Source organism: Strongylocentrotus purpuratus, unplaced genomic scaffold (genome assembly GCF_000002235.5).
Source record: "Strongylocentrotus purpuratus isolate Spur 01 unplaced genomic scaffold, Spur_5.0 spur5_scaffold_3, whole genome shotgun sequence".
NCBI classification, from domain to species: domain Eukaryota; kingdom Metazoa; phylum Echinodermata; class Echinoidea; order Camarodonta; family Strongylocentrotidae; genus Strongylocentrotus; species Strongylocentrotus purpuratus.
In genome coordinates, this window is record NW_022145609.1 from 25233321 (window position 1) to 25250817 (window position 17497).

The 17497-nt window shown below is 37.1% G+C and overlaps 1 protein-coding gene across 2 annotated transcripts; it reads right to left on the reverse strand.

Moving 5' to 3' along the window:
- Positions 1 to 8366: 8366 nt before the first annotated feature.
- Positions 8367 to 13483, reverse strand: LOC115928433 (REST corepressor 1-like). 2 transcript variants are annotated; one of them, XM_030995582.1, is made up of 3 exons: positions 13265 to 13483; positions 10902 to 10977; positions 8367 to 9495 (listed from the first exon to the last, which is right to left on the reverse strand). In XM_030995582.1, the coding sequence occupies exons 2-3, from the start codon at positions 10975 to 10977 to the stop codon at positions 9305 to 9307; spliced, it is 267 nt and encodes an 88-aa protein (XP_030851442.1). In that variant the 5' UTR covers positions 13265 to 13483; the 3' UTR covers positions 8367 to 9304. The 2 variants fall into 2 exon arrangements, with proteins under 2 accessions (XP_030851442.1, XP_030851443.1); XM_030995583.1 differs by lacking the exon at positions 13265 to 13483 and adding an exon at positions 11192 to 11245.
- Positions 13484 to 17497: the final 4014 nt, after the last annotated feature.

A 17497-nucleotide genomic window follows, 5' to 3' on the forward strand; every position in this document is an offset into this window, starting at 1 on the left:
CTATAATCATGTGGAAGATGGTACGGACTTCATATATTTCACAATCAATGATGGATACCCCCCCCCCCCAGCAAAATACAATGTGCCTGTGGCATATATTTCAAAAGTATGTGCCCCTAATTGTGCAGCTCCCTCCTACCCCCCCCCCCCCCCCCCCCCCCCACCACCACCATTAGCAAACTCTGACCACTAAAAGCAAATTGGAAAATATAAAATATGTCTTCACCTTTTCTTCCTGCTTGTCAAAAAAAATGAAAATATAAGGGAGTTGAAAACCACATATCATAGATTTGGGGGCTAGTGTTATGACTGAAGGTGCTTTTCCCTTGGGTTTATATGTTAAATCATTTGAAGCTTACGGACTTGTTTCATGTAGCTGTTTTTTAAAAGCCATTTTTCCCTCCTTTTAACTTTTAACAGCTTGCAGATGGGTGGGGTTAAAAGGAGGAAAAAATGGATTTTTAAAAAACAGCTACATGAAACAAGTACATCTAAGCCTGGAATTATTTCACATATACCCAAGGGAAAAGCACCTACAGTCTGTAGTATACCTAGATATTGATTTAGGTCTGACCCGTAGCTGTATTGATTGATAAACATTATCATATAACCAGCTGTGGCAGATGGAGGTAAAAGGTTTTATTGACAGACCAGTATGCACTACTTAAAATATGAACACAACTCGTACGTGGTTGATAATTAATCTATACATAATTCCATACTGACAAGAAATATCATGTCTCTCTTTTCTAGTCTCTGTGATGGGGGTACAAAATTATTAGCAAAAAAGCAGCATTCTATCTTTTATAATATGAACACAACTCCCACATATTGTATAAATAATTTAAATCTGTCACTCCATTATCTATGTTCCATACTAATGTAAAATGCCATGTCTTTCTTTTTTAGTCTCTGTGGTGGAGGTTAGAGGTATTATTGACAAAGCAGCATATATTTCACCCTATACATTGTATATTATTAATGCAACTCATACATGTACATGATATACACATTGATACACACTTTGTCTCTCTTCACTGGTTGTCATATCTTCCTTTTTTCATGTCTCTCCTGATTTTATCTCACCTTTATATCTCTAAAAATTTGTCCCGTGATTGTACACACCATCCCTTTCATAATTTGTAGTAGGAGATCAGTTGAAGTGTTTCAAAATAATCTTATAAATTTATATCTTTAATTCTGCATATAACTAATTCTTCTGTTATTTCTGTATGTTCTTTCTTACTTCTGTTCCTTTGTTTGTAATGCAGATGCATTTATGTGATCTCTTTATATCACATCACATCTATATTGAACTGTCATTTTCATGTTACAAGTATAATCTTGTATATTCTTGTACTATATGAATTCCTTCTAAATCCAACATTGCACTTTGATTTACACATATCTATGTATCTAGGAATAATTGATTTTAAAATAATTGGCTTTGTATAGTATACTGCATTCTAATGATATATAAACTAATTTCAGCGAAATATTTGTTATCAATTATCTTTTTTGGTTTAATCGATGATCTTATCTTATGACCATTTTAAAGTTGTAAAGATTGTACAATTAGTCCCTGGACTTTGTTTCGTTAATAAACCACATTGAACCTAATTTAGATTAATTAAATTGAATGGCCCTGTCTATCATGCAGGGACAAGCTGGGGGTGACATCATGCCACAATCTGGGAGGTCTGACGACTTCTGCCTATGCCCAGTAAGCAATGTGTGTACGTTTTCATTGCACATTTGAGCATACAAACTGCAACATCTAGCATGAAAGTGATGAAACAGTGTCGGAAATAACCTAAGTTATAGTTTACGGGTATCACACAAATTAAAGCATTTTATGAGACATAATCTTTTACCCCAATCGTTGACCGACATCACCTTGCAATTAATATAGAATTAAACAAATAGGGATTTGGTTTTCATTATTATATATATTATGTATAATAAACTGCCATTTTACTTCAGGTGTTATGAGAACATAGAGCAGGAAGTTACTTGAATTATTATTTATGCAAATCAGATGAAAATAACATCAGAACACATCAGTAAATAATACATACATGTAAACAGTATGCAATGTGGAGAATTATAGCAGCAAAAGTATCCTTTTAAAGAGTATGGACATTTTAAAAGACAAAGGAAGAGATATATATATATAGCAACCTCCCTTTTGAGAAACTTAAGGAAAACAACAATTAGCACTAGGCCTTATCACCCACAGCGTCCTCTTTAAAAATGTGTCAATCCTGTTGTCGTCGTTGTGTCCTTGTGTTTTTGCAGTGTTCACCGGGGAGACTTGAAGTCTCTCCCCTCACGAAACAAGTTAATTTGCTTTACAACTACTTTTGCAATGTTGCAAAATGGTTCAGAGCACAAGCTCTAATGCTTTAGTCTGATTTCAGGTGGAGTGGGTTTCAATACTTATTACTCTCTTATTACTCTGTAGTTCACTAATGGGACTTATGTCACACTGGTATGTACAGTGAATACATACCATGTACTTTTTTTTTAAATGTAACAGTCTTGGGTTTTGATCCATAGCCAGTAGAGTTGAATGCAGTAGAATGTAATGAGTCTGTAGTAATAACTAGGCAGTCTACTCACTTATCCTGTATATCAATTGATTAGTGTACCTACTCCTCACTCAATGCAACTCCATTTGACTGTAGAACAAATACAATTGGTACATAAGGGCAAAAACCTAAAAACTTTTTTCGCTATTTCTCTTGATTGTTAAAGGTAAAGACCAGTATTGGAAACGCCCCAATTTCAAAAAATGAAATGGAAGCTCTCATTACCAATCATGTGAAAGAATATGTTTTGACTAATACATGATGATAACAAATTTGCTGGGAAACCGCCTACTAATTCGTATATTTGGTAAATTTGTTTCTCTCATGGTCTGTGAGAGATATAGGGTAGTCCCATATACATCTTTCTGTGTATAGTGCTTGTAACTTTACGAAGAATGGGCCAAATTTCTTATCATTTTGATGATTCCAGAACCTTGCAGATGCTAGATGCTGGATGATCAACCTTTTCTGATCGATTCCACAACGTTTCTTTCACAATGCAATCGCATGACCATAACTGGTCTTTACCTTTAATAACAAGTTGCTTATCAAAAATTAGTTTTCTTTCAGAAGCAACGTACACTGGTCAGAAGATGAAAAGGGAAAATAATGAAAAAGAAAAAGAAGAAGACCAAGGAAAAGAAAAAAATGATGAAGAAACAGAACAACAACACTACAAACAAAAAACAACATCAACAACAAAATCAAAGAAAATCAACATTAGAGAAAAGCGTGGAAAAAAAAACAAGAGAGAGAAGAAAGAAAAAAGACAAAAAGAAAGGCATGAATCACTGAATGGAGAAATTCAATGAAGAAAAGATAGGAAGAAAAATAAGATGAAGATGAAGTAGTAGGGGAAGAAGAAGAACAACAACAACAGCCAGAGTAAGAACAAGAACAAGAGCAAAATGAGAACAAGACAAAACAAGAAGAACAAGAAGAGGAAGAACAAGAAAAAGAACAACAAGAAAAAGAACAAGAAAAGGAACAAAACAACTACAAGAAGAAGACGAACAAAAACAAGAAGAACAAGAGAAACAAGAAGAACAAGAGCAAGAACAAGAACAACAAGAACAAGATCAAGAAAAACAAGAAAAAATAAGAAAAATAACAAGAAGAAAAACAAGAAGAAAAACAAGAAGAAAAAACAAGAAGAAAAACAGGAAGAAAAACAAGAAGAAAAGCAAGAAGAAAAACAAAAAGAAAAAGAAAAACAAGAAGAACAAGAAGAAGAACCAGAACAATAAAAAGAACAACAACAATAATAAGAATAAGAGGTCAACACTATAAGGGCTTCCAGATTTATTCATTATTAGTGAATTCACAGTAAAGGTCGCAATTTTTAAGGCTCTTGAAGATAGCTGTGCATACCTCACAGCCAATTAGACTTTGATTATCGATTACTTTGCCTCATTATTTATAAAGGCAAAAAATAGAACTTAATTAAAATATACAATTATTCGAACCCACAACTACAACGTTCTATTATGCTGTCGATCCTCACTGATTGAGCTAACGATGGGTTGATGAAAGGTGGGTTTGCATGATGAATATAACCCTAACACTAACCCTAAGGCCATGTAAAATTGATTACATGTTGATCGTCCGGATTTTTTGAAAAAGAGGAGGAGGGTGTACCATGTTATTTGATATTTGATATTTCAAAATGGCCGCTCAAAATGGCCGCTCGGTACATTTTCCCCACAATTTTCCGTAGAGATCAGTGATTTTCCCTGACAGTCGAGGCTTTTTTTTTTCAAGATGGCCGCCGACAATTTTTTTTTTTTAAATCAGAAATAGAGCCATTTTAGCAGTGTTTTTCATGTTTTTTTTCTTTCAAAAAAAAAAAAAAAAAAAAAAAAAAAAAAATAACAAATAACAAAAAATAGGAGGCGGCCCCCAAAAAGGAAGCGGGCGGGGACGATCAACATGAAATCAATTTTACATGGCCTAACGGTTACCATGTGCGCAAGGGCAGGTCTAGCAGGTCTAAGTATTTATGAAAGAATCTTGGAGCCCATATAGTGTCTACCATAATAAGAGGAACAAGGACAACAAGAAGAACAAGAAGAATAAGAAAAATAAAAGAATAAAAACAAGTAGAAGAAAAACAGGAACAAGAAGAGGAAGAACACGAACAACAAGAACAACAACAAGAACAACATGAAGAAGGAGATCAAAAACAACAAGAGGAAGAAGGAGCAATATCATTCACCCTTCTCCCAGTTGACACTCCAGTTATGACAATCCTGATATGACCCAGCAAGCAAGATACAGATGTAAAATGACTATGGTGCAAGACCCGGAAGCTGGGACATCCCCCCCCCCCCCCCTTGAAGTTAGACCTGGAAGCTTGGCAGCTGGAGACGGCTTTCTTCCAGAATCTTTGGTATTCAAGGTATTCAAGGTATTAATAAGAACAAGAGAAAGAACAAGAGGGACAAGAACAAGTAGAAGAAAAAGAACAAGAGAAAGAACAAGAGAAAGAACAAGACCAAGAAGAAGAACAAGAAGATTGAAAAGAACAAGAACAAGAACAAGAACAAAAAGAACAAGAAGACAAAAAGAACACGAAGAACAAAAACAAGAACAGGAAGAACAAGACTAATAACAACAACAACAAGAGAAAAGGAGGAATGAAGAAAAAGACCGAGAAGAAAATTGCGCTTCGCCAGGGAATCAGAAAAAATAAAGACAGCACCATATCCCGCTAATGGGACTACACACACACAAATTAAACATGATTATCCATGGTTTAAGTAATCTACATCCGCAATCAAATTACATAAGCTGTAAACTACACCTTTAGTATATTCACAAATACACACTTTTAAACCTAGCACGTATTTACAGCAACAAATTCGTGCGAGAATGCGAAAACTTACCTAAAATCAGACGTAGCAACGCCACAAGCACACGACACTGAATACCAATACATACAGCTGTATCTCAGATCAGACCGCGCGCTTCGCAACAGGTGGCAGACGATTTGCGTTATTTGTATACGGATATACCTCGAGCGCAGATGCGTGAACGTGAAGTGGGGGGAAAGGCGCCACGGCATAACATTTTTAGTACAGTGGACAAGCGGTCTGGCGCCATCTCTGTGTAACGAATTGTTCATTGGATGGTCGAGTTTTTTTTTTCATATTTATTTTCTCCGCCTATCAAGCGCAGATCCAGGATTTCTTGGGGGGGGGGGGGCCCAAATTTGAAATTATGCGAGCCAAATATTGGTACGTAATGGTGACACCGGCAGTGGCGAAATGAGCAAAAACGTGTTGGTTTTTTTTTTTTGGGGGGGGGGGGATGACCAAAATCCGCACCACCCCACTCTTACATGCAGGCCCCGCTAAACGTTTCTTCTAAGTGAATGGGGTGGTATTTACGAACAGGTAGAGCGTAGCGTAAATTGGCGTGTGGTCTAGGGGTGGAGCCTCCAGAAGCTCCGCCCCCCTGGACCCCACACCAATGTGTGTCCTGCCAGTGTCACAAATAAGGTATCAAAATAATGCTCATCTGACTGTAATTAAAGGTAAAGACCAGTATTGGAAACGCCCCAATTTCAAAAAATGAAATGGAAGCTCTCATTACCAATCATGTGAAAGAATATGTTTTGACTAATACATGATGATAAAAAATTTGCCGGGAAACCGCTTACTAATTCATATATTTGGTAAATTTGTTTCTCTCATGGTCTTTGAGAGATATAGGGTAGTCCCATATACATCTTTCTGTGTATAGTGCTTGTAACTTTACGAAGAATGGGCCAAATTTCTTATCATTTTGATGATTCCAGAACCTTGTAGATGCTAGATGCTAGATGATCAACCTTTTCTGATCGATTCCACAACGTTTCTTTCACAATGCAATCGCATGACCAAAACTGGCCTTTACTTTTAAATGCCTATACCCCCCTGAGCTTCTGGAGTTTTATACATTAAATTACAATCAGATGAGCATTATTGTAATACCTTATTTGTGATACTGGCAGGTCACGAATTGGCGTGCAGTCTAGGGGGCGGAGCCCCAGAAGCTCATGGGTTTAGGCATTTAATTACCGTCAGATGAGCATACATGGGCCCCACCTTAGGGTCCCTGGCGGGCTCGAGGAGGCGGAGCCCCGGAAGCTCTGGGGTTTTAGGCATTTAATAACGGTCAGATGAGCATATTCTGTTACCTTATTTGTGACACTAGCAGGACATTGATTGGCGTGAGGTCTAGGGGGCGGAGACCCCATAAGCTCACGGGTTTTGAGCATTAAATTATAGTCAGATTAGCATCCAGTGACTTGTCTTAAGGCACTAGGTGGGGTCCAGGGGGCAGAGTCACGGGAAGTCAAGGGGTTTGAGCAATAAATTACGGTCAGATGAGCATATTTTGTTACCTTAATTTTGTGACACTAGCAGGACATTGATTGGCGTGAGGTCTAGGGGGCGGAGACCCCATAAGCTCACGGGTTTTGAGCATTAAATTATAGTCAGATTAGCATCCAGGGACTTGTCTTAAGGCCCTAGGTGGGGTCCAGGGGGCAGAGTCACGGGAAGTCAAGGGGTTTTGAGCAATAAAATACGGTCAGATGAGCATATTGTAATACCTTATTTGTGACACTGGCAGGTCACGAATTGGCGTGGGGTCCAGGGGGCCGAGCCCCCGGAGGCAAAGGGGTTTAGGCATTTAATTACCGTCAGATGAGCAAAGTTTGACACCTCAGTACTTTGTGACAAAGGCAGTTCACTATTCTTTTTTTCTTTCCTTAGGAATTTGCCATTTTTCAACAAACGTATAAAAAAGTTAAATTTACTAAAGATTGAGAAAAAATCTCGGAAAATTATGTCATTTCAGCAACATTTGTAAATCTCCGGTATCGAATTAGAAATAACCACGTTTGAGGCAAGGGCCTTTCGCCCCCCCCCCCCACCCCCGATCTACATGTTGTTGGTGGGATTAATCGTTACTGTTCTCCCCCTTCTTTTCACCCTTTTCTTTTCTTCTTCCACTTTTTTGTTCCCCTTTAGCTCTCCTCTTACACTTTCCCTTCCTTTCTCCCGTTTTTTTTTTTTTTTTTTTTTTTGGGGGGGGGTATGCAAGGGTCTTCTGCCTCCCCCCCCCCCCCCCGAACTACAACTCGTTGGGGGGTGCAACTGATATCACCCTTCTTTTCTTTTCTGCTTCCTCTCTTTTTCCTTCCTCTTATCTCCTCTTTTCCTTTTTTCTTTCACTCTCCTTCCTTCTCTCTTTTTTATGGGAGGGGGGTTACAGATGGGAGGCAAGGCCCTTTCGCCCCCCCCCCCGATCTCCTTCTTTCCCCCCCCCCCCCCTTTGTTTTTCTTCTTCCTCTTCTTTCTCTCCTTTTTCATTTTCCCTTCTTTTCCTTCTCTCTCTTTCTCTTTTTTTTGCGGGGGGGGGGGGGAAGACTCGCTCGGCTCCCCTGGATCCGCGCCTGAATGCACTGTTTTGCTGTTTTTATTTATATATATATATCATGGATATATAGTACTTAATCCACCGAACTACACGATGATGCTGCGATCCGATTTTACAAAGAAATAGCGATTATAAAAATTATTAGATAAAGAAATCAAAACAAAGATTATCTCCCGATTTAATTTCTAAATAATGAAAGGAATAATAGCAACAGAACCTTGTGCGCGTTTATAGAAGAAAAAAAAAAGTCGAATCGCAGTCAGAGCGTATAGTGCGCTTTAAAAAGGCTTGGCCGTTGTCGATTTGCAGCAATTAATTCAAATAAAATACACTGAGAAAATGAAAATGTGGTTTTGAGCTTCGATTTAATCATGATTATGATACACACATTTGTATTGTATTTTAAGAGCAGGGAACATTAACAACAGATCAATGATGATAAAGAAGGGAATGTAAAACAGGAAAGGAAAAATGAGGAAAAGGGAAAAAGAAGAGGAAAGCAGAAAGCATTCTGCAACACTATTACTTTCGAATGTCTGTGCTTACATAAAAAACAAAGAACACTTAAACCGAATATGATTTGATTGGGAAAACAGTCGACCATGTAGTATCCTGATAACATGTAAAGACAAATCTATCTAGAATTTTTAAAAACACATTAAAAATTCTGCACTGTAATTATTTGTATAAGAAAAATCAATCGTTAACATGTAAAGAAGGCACTGCCAATTCAGATTACACACATTTTAACTGTTTAATTTGAATAATAATATAATTTTACAGTGAAATTAGTAGTTATAATATGTCATTATCTGTCTATAGCTAGATATAAATAGAATTATGTCAATAATCGTATTGAATAACCTTTCATCTGCCAAGAGTGCTGATCGACACACTCACGTGTGTGCCTCGAGTGCTAATCGGGAAGAAAGTGTGATCTGAACTGTCTTACAAAAGCCTTGCATAATGACCAATTTCCAGCCATAATTGAATACAAGACCAACTGCTTTATGACATATATGTGTTTTTTTTTATAATTTGCACTTGAAATAGTAAAATTAACGAAAGATAAAATTACACGTCCAGATTTAAAGTATAGAACATGGATATTATGAGAGTGACACACAAAGAGTTGTTTAACATCTACTTGTAATCTGTTGAATTTGAATCATAAATCATCGTCTAGACGTCGCCACAGAACGTCCGTAGTCGGACTTGGTTCATACTTGGAAGAAGCAGATTGTGATGAGGCAGCGGCCGCAGCGCCATCAGACTCCTCCTCTGAACTAGATCGCTTCTGCCGAGTCGGAGTCTGATTCAGATCGCTTCTTGCGACCGGAGTCAGCAGACGCTGCTGAGGCGACAGATGCTGCTGAGGCGGCAGATGCTGCTGAGGCCGCAGACTCAGCTGAGGTCGACTCAGCTGATGCTGCTGAGGCCGCAGACTCAGCTGAGGTCGACTCAGCTGAGGCCGACTCTGAGGAATAGAGAAATAATGATACAACATAAGTCAGGGATCTTCTGTCTGTTCACGTGTAATGTATGTGAAAATGGAATGATACATGGCTTCGCTTATTCATGTTAATACGCGCGAGAGGAATTGTTTTTTTTTCTTCTAACAAACATAATGTATTGAAAGATTATGACAAACAAATTGTCGAGTCTACTATACACTACTAGGCTTTTTCACATAATTATGCCTTTATTAATATATATATAATAAATAATAATGCTAGTGGGTTCTTGTCCCGACTGCCATTACAGCGCTCTAGCATTTCAGGAATTCATTCATGCCAGGTACCCATAGATATGTACAACTATTTTCTATTTTTTTTAATTGAACGAACGAATAGAACGCACAACAATGGTCTTATGCGTCTTACATTATTTTTACCATAACAATGTTTGCACGTAGCGTGTTTTTATTAAGGCACACTACAGTACACGATTCGACTGCGATACGATTTTTGAAAAAGTTTGAATTGAAGGACAAAATATTCTTGTGCCTTGTGAATGACGTTGTTTTGTTGCATATATATATATATATAAAAGAATAAAAAGGGGTTAAATAGTAGTCATCAAATTAGGTCTGAATAGTCATTGAATAATAAAATCTAAATTTCAGGTGATTTCAAACCTTCCCGGAGGACAGGCCAATCCGACTCATAATCACTGTGAGCTCAGATCAGCTTTGAACATGCTGTTATGCATTCTCATTTAAAAGTGAAATGGTGCTACTTTAAAGGTAAAGACCAGTATTGGCAACGCCCCAATTTCAAAAAATGAAATGGAAGCTCTCATTACCAATCATGTGAAAGAATATGTTTTGACTAATACATGATGATAAAAAATTTGCCGGGAAACCGGCTACTAATTCATATATTTGGTAAATTTATTTCTCTCATGGTCTGGTGAGAGAGATAGGGTAGTCCCATATACATCTTTCTGTGTATAGTGCTTGTAACTTTACGAAGAATGGGCCAAATTTCTTATCATTTTGATGATTCCAGAACCTTGCAGATGCTAGATGCTAGATGATCAACCTTTTCTGATCGATTCCACAACGTTTCTTTCACAATGCAATCGCATGACCATTACTGGTCTTTACCTTTAACATTTTACAACGTCATCATTGTGTGAACAGGCTTCTCCCGAATCATCGGGTCATCGCGTCGGGTCGGGGGGTCGCGTTACCCGACCTTTTGTGAAAACATGCCACGTTATTGACGGGGGTAATGTTTGTGAAATAAACACCTCTCTTCTACAAATCGCCTGTTCCAATTTACCCGACACTTTGTGAAAACCCTACAGCAAACGCGATGACCCGATGGTTCGAAGTAAGCCGTGTGACACGGGGCATTTAGGAGAGTTTAAACTACTTACGTGCTTCAGAGTGTCCTATGCTCATCAGGAGACAGAGAGACACGATGAGAATGATAGACATCTTAAAAGTGTTCATCTGTTGAGAAAAAAATTGAACAAATGAAATGGTGATTACGAGTTCAGAAACAAAATGAATACGATACAGGCTCGGAAGTACAGCTCCAGTAGTTTAAAGGAAGACTATTTATTTAAGGACATTCTATATTAGCTATTCTCTCAGAGGCTGGGTGGCCCTATTTAGATTAAAAAACGAAATTAGCAGCACATAGAAAAAAACGGAACAAACTAACTGGTGTACGAAGTCATGCACATGGCGCTTAAATACTCATGCGCCGGCGACATGACTTCAATGTCACATGATCTTATTAGATAATCGGGAGGGCCCTTACGCAGACAACCAATTACAAGATAGAATTTAATTATAGGATGATTCGTAAGCCACCCGACCTCGAGATTAGTTCAATCTACCAATCAAGAGAGAAGTTATACATTCAATTAAATATCACCAATGACAAAGCACAATAGAGTGGTTCTGACTGCGTACCGGTGAAAGTAGGAGGAGCCTATAGAGCCCCGCAAGAATGTTCGATAACCGGAAAAAACAGTCTATTGTCTAACGTGTTTATCGGAAACAAACACCTGTAAATCTTATGCAGAAATTCAAGTCCAGGGGTTGTTTACCCGTACCTGGCATACTATCGGGGACATCATTAATTCTGTTCAACTTTAAATGTATACAAAGTCAAACTTATAAGCATACAAAATGATCAACTGATCTCAACTCTTCTATTGCTATAGCGCCCCCTTTAGGTCAATGTTTTGCCCAAATCAGCGTAGCACTACACGACATTAAATGACAATGCTTATACTGCTGCTACTACTATTACTACTAATAATGGCACTGTAGCAGTAATAATGATGATGATAATAGTATAGGAATATTGACTGCCTTGAGGAGCACGGTTAAAACTATTGCCCGATGCGATCTTGTAACGAGCAGTAAAGGGCAGTCTCGAGATCACCGAGGAGCCATAGTTTTAACCATGTCACGAACAAAATAATAAACAGTCAATATTTGTTTTAGATACCGAATATAAAGTGTAAATAAAAAAATAAAAAAGAGATATCTTATTAACATGTCTCTTGAAGAGTATTCGTTCATGAGTCAAAGGTTGATTTCCCAGTCTAGCAGCAATGCGCGTGTCCCATTGTTAACTACACACGCCACGATTCTGTCCTTACATTACACTATGAACATGACGGACAATGAAAGCGGACAAAATATACAGTTCCTCAGGTAGACAAAGGAACATCCCTTCACTGCTATTATGTAAAAATGTGTAGAACAGGTGAATATGCATGTGACACCTGTTCTACACATTTTTACATAATAGCAGTGAAGGGATGTTCCTTTGTCTACCTGAGGAACTGTATATTTTGTCCGCTTTCATTGTCCATCATGTTCATAGTGTTAACTGCATTTACACACAAAAAATACTTTTACCCACAAGCCTCGAAATGCTACCGTTCACGTCAAAAAGAACTACATGTAAAGTGTTTGCAACGTCAAAATTACACCACTGCCTTTTCTTGTGAAAGTTTGACCCAAATTTTGGCATAACTACTATCTAGAATAAGGAGCATTAGTGAACGTATACTATCTATATCAATTGTTGGACGGTTCCATCAAGCGTTTATCAATTTAACAGTTATCCATTCATGCGCGATTTAGTTGATTATCAAATCGATGATTTATGTATGATGATCATGTAGGTCTCATCATAGACGTAATTACGTCTATGGTCTCATCGTGTCTACTTTACGAACTCATCTCAACTCTACTCAAATCTGATCAAATCAAATCAAATCAATTTCACTAAAGCAAAATTAAATCAAATCAGATATGATCAGTTCAAACCAGATCAAATCAAATCGATGGAATCAAATCAAATCAAATTAAAATCAAATCAGATCAAATTAAGCCAGATCAGACAAAATTAAACCAGATCAGACCAAATCAAAAAAAAAAGTTTAAACAGATAAAATTAGACCAGGGTCCTGTTATATCAAGAGATTGATACGACTCAATCGTAATTTAGAATTAATCGCAACTGTGTACTTAAAAGGTAGGAGTTGCGATTATTTTCAAGATGTGATCGATTCGAATCAATCGTATATCTTCATAAAACGGGCCCTGATCAGACCAATTAAGGTCATACCTTGTAATATAAAATCAAATTAAGTTAAGTCAATTGAAGTCAAAACAAATCAAATCAAATCAAGGCAATTCAAGTCAATTCATGTCAAGCCAAATCATATTAAATCAAAAACTCACTATGATGATATCAGAGTATTTAACTTACGATGCTTTGAGTTGTTGAACGTCTGGTGAAACAGAAAAAACGAGACAAGAAGTGAAGAGCAGTTTAGCAATGACTAATGACGAAACTTAGCTATGTTCGAAAAGCAGCTCTTACTTATAGGTTTTGAACGGAATAATGTCTTGAATGAATTGTACAAATAAAATAAACGGCATAACAACACAATTTTACCAACTAATTGGATTGCGTTACTTCATTGATAGTGCGCGACTACAAACATATATTCATGTTAGTAAATTACCCCACACCTTTTAAAATAAGCTAATTAAACATAATCTGTGGTGACCGAAGCACAACAAATAAAGAGCTTTCTTTTAATTAATCAGGTTGACAAACGCCCATTCATTAATTAAATATCCTGAATTTATTAGATCGACAAACGAACTGTTTGTCAAATGGGTTCGCTTTATTTATTCATTGTCATGGCCAATATTTAACTTTAATTTTTTAAAAATCATGAAATGATGGACTTTCGATCATGTGAATCAACCTCAATCAACCGGATTTGTGAAACCACGAGACTCTCAGGGCCATTTGTTGCGTCATCTGCCCCACTGTTGCGCATCCATTTCTTAATGACGGGCAGGGACCTTTTTTTTTCATGTTTATAAACTTTCCGCAAGCAGATTTCCTCGGATATATTTTGTTGTAGTTGAAGCAGTATACGAAAAGGGTAAACAGAAGAATAAGAAGTAGAAAAGAAGAAGAACAAAAAAGAGGAGGGAGGAGAAGAAGAAGAAGAAAAAGAAGAAGAACAAAAAAGAGTAGGGAGGAGAAGAAGAAGAAGAAGAAGAAGAAGAAGAAGAAGAAGAAGAAGAAGAAGCAGAAGAAGAAGAAGAAGAAAAAGTGGAGGAAGAAGAAGGTGATGAAGAAGAAAAAGAGGAAGTAAAGTGTTAATACGCAAAGGACATACACACATACTGTTATACAGTCATTATACATACACAAACATTACGTAGTCTTTGCTTTTGAATTGTGAGACAGTAAACAATTAAAAGGTGAACTAACATGAAAATAACAGCCGTCCGCATATAAAATAAATTAAATCACCACCACGAACAACAACAACAACAACAAAAGCAACAACACCACCCACTACACATTTTACCCAGGGTAGGCTCTTAATATTGGTACTAAAATATTGTTCTTTTTGAGTGCCCTCTAGCATAATTTTACCATGCCTTTAGCTGAACTGTATTTGAGTGCGCTCAAGTAGACTAGGTGTTTCTAGCGACCGGATACCCATTAACATCACCCGGGCAGAGAGTGGTAGATGTCTTGTAAAAAGGACACTGGATTCAAACCCCATTTAATAGATTAATGATTACGTACTACACACACCACAACAAATGAATATGTTTACACACCATTTTGATTGTCATTGATATATTATTTTCCCCTTTTTCCTTCTTAATGTTATAAATTATAATTTTTTAAGAAAGCATTCCTATAAGTTTTCTTGCCTCTACTAGCTCCTCGGACCTAAATTACTGTTGTTTCATTTTTCACTTATATCAAAGATGGTGATCATGATAATGTTGCTGCTGATGATGATAATCGCTTCTTGTATGCCACCGGTTTCCGGCTCTGCTAGGCGCTCATGGCGCTTGCTCTACAACGTCTCACAAATTCAACGTTCTTGGTCAGCTGTTATTCAAATTGAGATTATTTTTCCATTAGAATTTGTTAGCATTAGTGTTATTCTTGAGATCATGTCGTGGCTTGGAACAAGACAGTCTTGGACGTTGATATAGACTCGGCACCCCTGATATATTATGGAAGGTTATTCAACAGATTAGGTCCAGAGAAGTAGAAGGCTCGGTCACCCCAATTTGTATTAATACAAACACAGATGCCCTCTTTTCATAAATCGAATTTGAGAATAAGATTTACTCTAGATAGACAATGTCAAAATCGACAACATTTTCAAAAGCGGTCGAGGTTAAAAAGCGAATTAGTTAATACGAATAATGTTAATAATAATCGACTTTTTTTTTTCTCAATGGTTAGCAAATAAGGGAAAATCGGTCTCATTCAACAAAATGTGGTTGCGCTCTATTTGTTTTGTGTCAATGTAAAAGAAACCAGTGAAGTTAATCTTCCCTTTCGATATGCAGACAAAATGTCACCGGGATATGTTGTTGTCATCATCATACTGTTATTATTCATTTCGTAAATATGAAAAGTATTTGAAGTGACGTATGACTCTGAGTCCGTCCCGAGCATCATAACAATCAAGTGCTTTATGAAGGTGAGACTTTGAAATAAACAGGGTTCATTTTAGGGTGTGCTAAACATAATTTTAGCATTCAATGGCATCTTAAAGAAAAACGTTTAAAACTGTATAGCAGTCCCTCCGCGAATCTCTAATTGGCAATTAGGTCAGTGGATTCTGACCGTAGGCGCTATTTGAAATTTATCAAAATTTACCTTTATTTATCTTTATATTCAATTTTTCTCGAAAACAGAAGTGTTTTAGGGGCTAAATTTTCTAGTGCTTTTAATACATCCACAGGGGCATCCAAATATATCAAAATTGTAAAGAATCACGATCCACCCATTTTTTAAAATTTCCCCAAACTTTGTATTACCTTTAAAGGTAAAGACCAGTATTGGAAACGCGCCAATTTCAAAAAATGAAATGGAAGCTCTTATTACCAATCATGTGATAAGTACCGGTATGTTTTGACTAATACACGATGATAACAATTTTGCCGGGAAACCCGCCTACTAATTGATATATTTGGTAAATTAGTTTATATATTGGTATGTGAGAGATAAGCGCACATGTCGCGCACGTGTGCATGGTCCCATATACATCTTTCTGTGTACAGTGCTTATAACTTTACGAAGACTGGGCCATATTTCTTATCATTTTGATGATTCCAGAACCTTGCAGTACACACCAATACTTATATGCTAGATGATCAACCTTTTCTGATCGATTCCACAACGTTTCTTTCACAATGCAATCGGATGTCCATAACTGGTCTTTATCTTTAATATTGCTACTAAATTATTGTTCTTTTTGAGTGCCCTCCAATATAATTACCATGCCTTTAGCTGAACTGCCATTACAGTGCGCTCAAGTAGACTAGGTGTTTCTACCAATCGGGTACCCATCAACATCACCTGGGTAGAGAGTGATAGATGTCTTGCCAAAGGACACTGGATTCAAACCCCATTTAATAGATTAATGATTACGTACTACAACACACACCACAACAAATGAATATGTTTACACACCAATTTGATTGTCATTGATATATTATTTTCCCCTTTTTCCTTCTTAATGTTATAAATTATAATTTTTTTAAGAAAGCATTCCTATAAGGTTTTTTTGCCCCTTCTAGCTCCTCGGACCTAAATTACTGTTGTTTTATGTTTCACTTATATTAAAGATGGATAATGTTGCTGCTGATGATGATAATCGCTTCTTGTATGCCGCCGGTTTCCACCTCTGCTAGGCGTCCATGGTGCATGCTCTACAATGTCTCACAAATTCAACGTTCTTGGTCAGCCGTTATTCAAATTAAGATTATGTTCCATTAGTATTTGTTGGCATTAGTGTTATTCTTGAGATCATGTCGTGGCTTGGAACAAGACAGTCTTGGACGTTGATATAGACTCGGCACCCCTGATATATTATGGAAGGTTATTCAACAGCTTAGGTCCAGATAAGTAGAAGGCTCGGTCACCCCAATTTGTATTTATACAAACACAGATGCCCTCTTTTCATAAATCCATTTTGAGAATAAGATTTACTCTAGACAGACAATGTCAAAATCGACAACATTTTCAAATGTAGTCGAAGTGTTTGAGTAGCTAATTAAGATGACGGTGATAATAACAAACGACCTTTTTAATTAATATTTTGACTCTATAAACATGTGTGTTTTATTTCAAAAGGCGGTCGAGGTTAAACAAACGAATTAATTGATACGAATAATGTTAATAATAATCGACATTCTTTTGTTTCATTGGTTAGCAAATAAGGGAAATTTGGTCTCATTCAACAAAAGGTGGTTGCGCTCTACTTGTTTTGTGTCGAGGTAAAAAACCATTGAAGTAAATGATCCCTTTCGATATGCAGACGGATGTGTCATCGGGATATGTTGTCATCATCATACTGTTATTATTCAATTCGTAAATATGAAAAGTATTTGAAGTGACGTATGAGTCCGTTCCGAGCATCATAACAATCAAGCGCTTTAT

Bases quoted from the DNA above. Each gene is read 5' to 3' on its own strand.
- LOC115928433 (XM_030995582.1), bottom strand. From the start codon at position 10,977: ATGAACACTTTTAAGATGTCTATCATTCTCATCGTGTCTCTCTGTCTC. The intron at 9,496-10,901 runs GTAAGTAGTTTA...TCTATTCCTCAG, and splicing joins CATAGGACACTCTGAAGCAC to AGTCGGCCTCAGCTGAGTCG.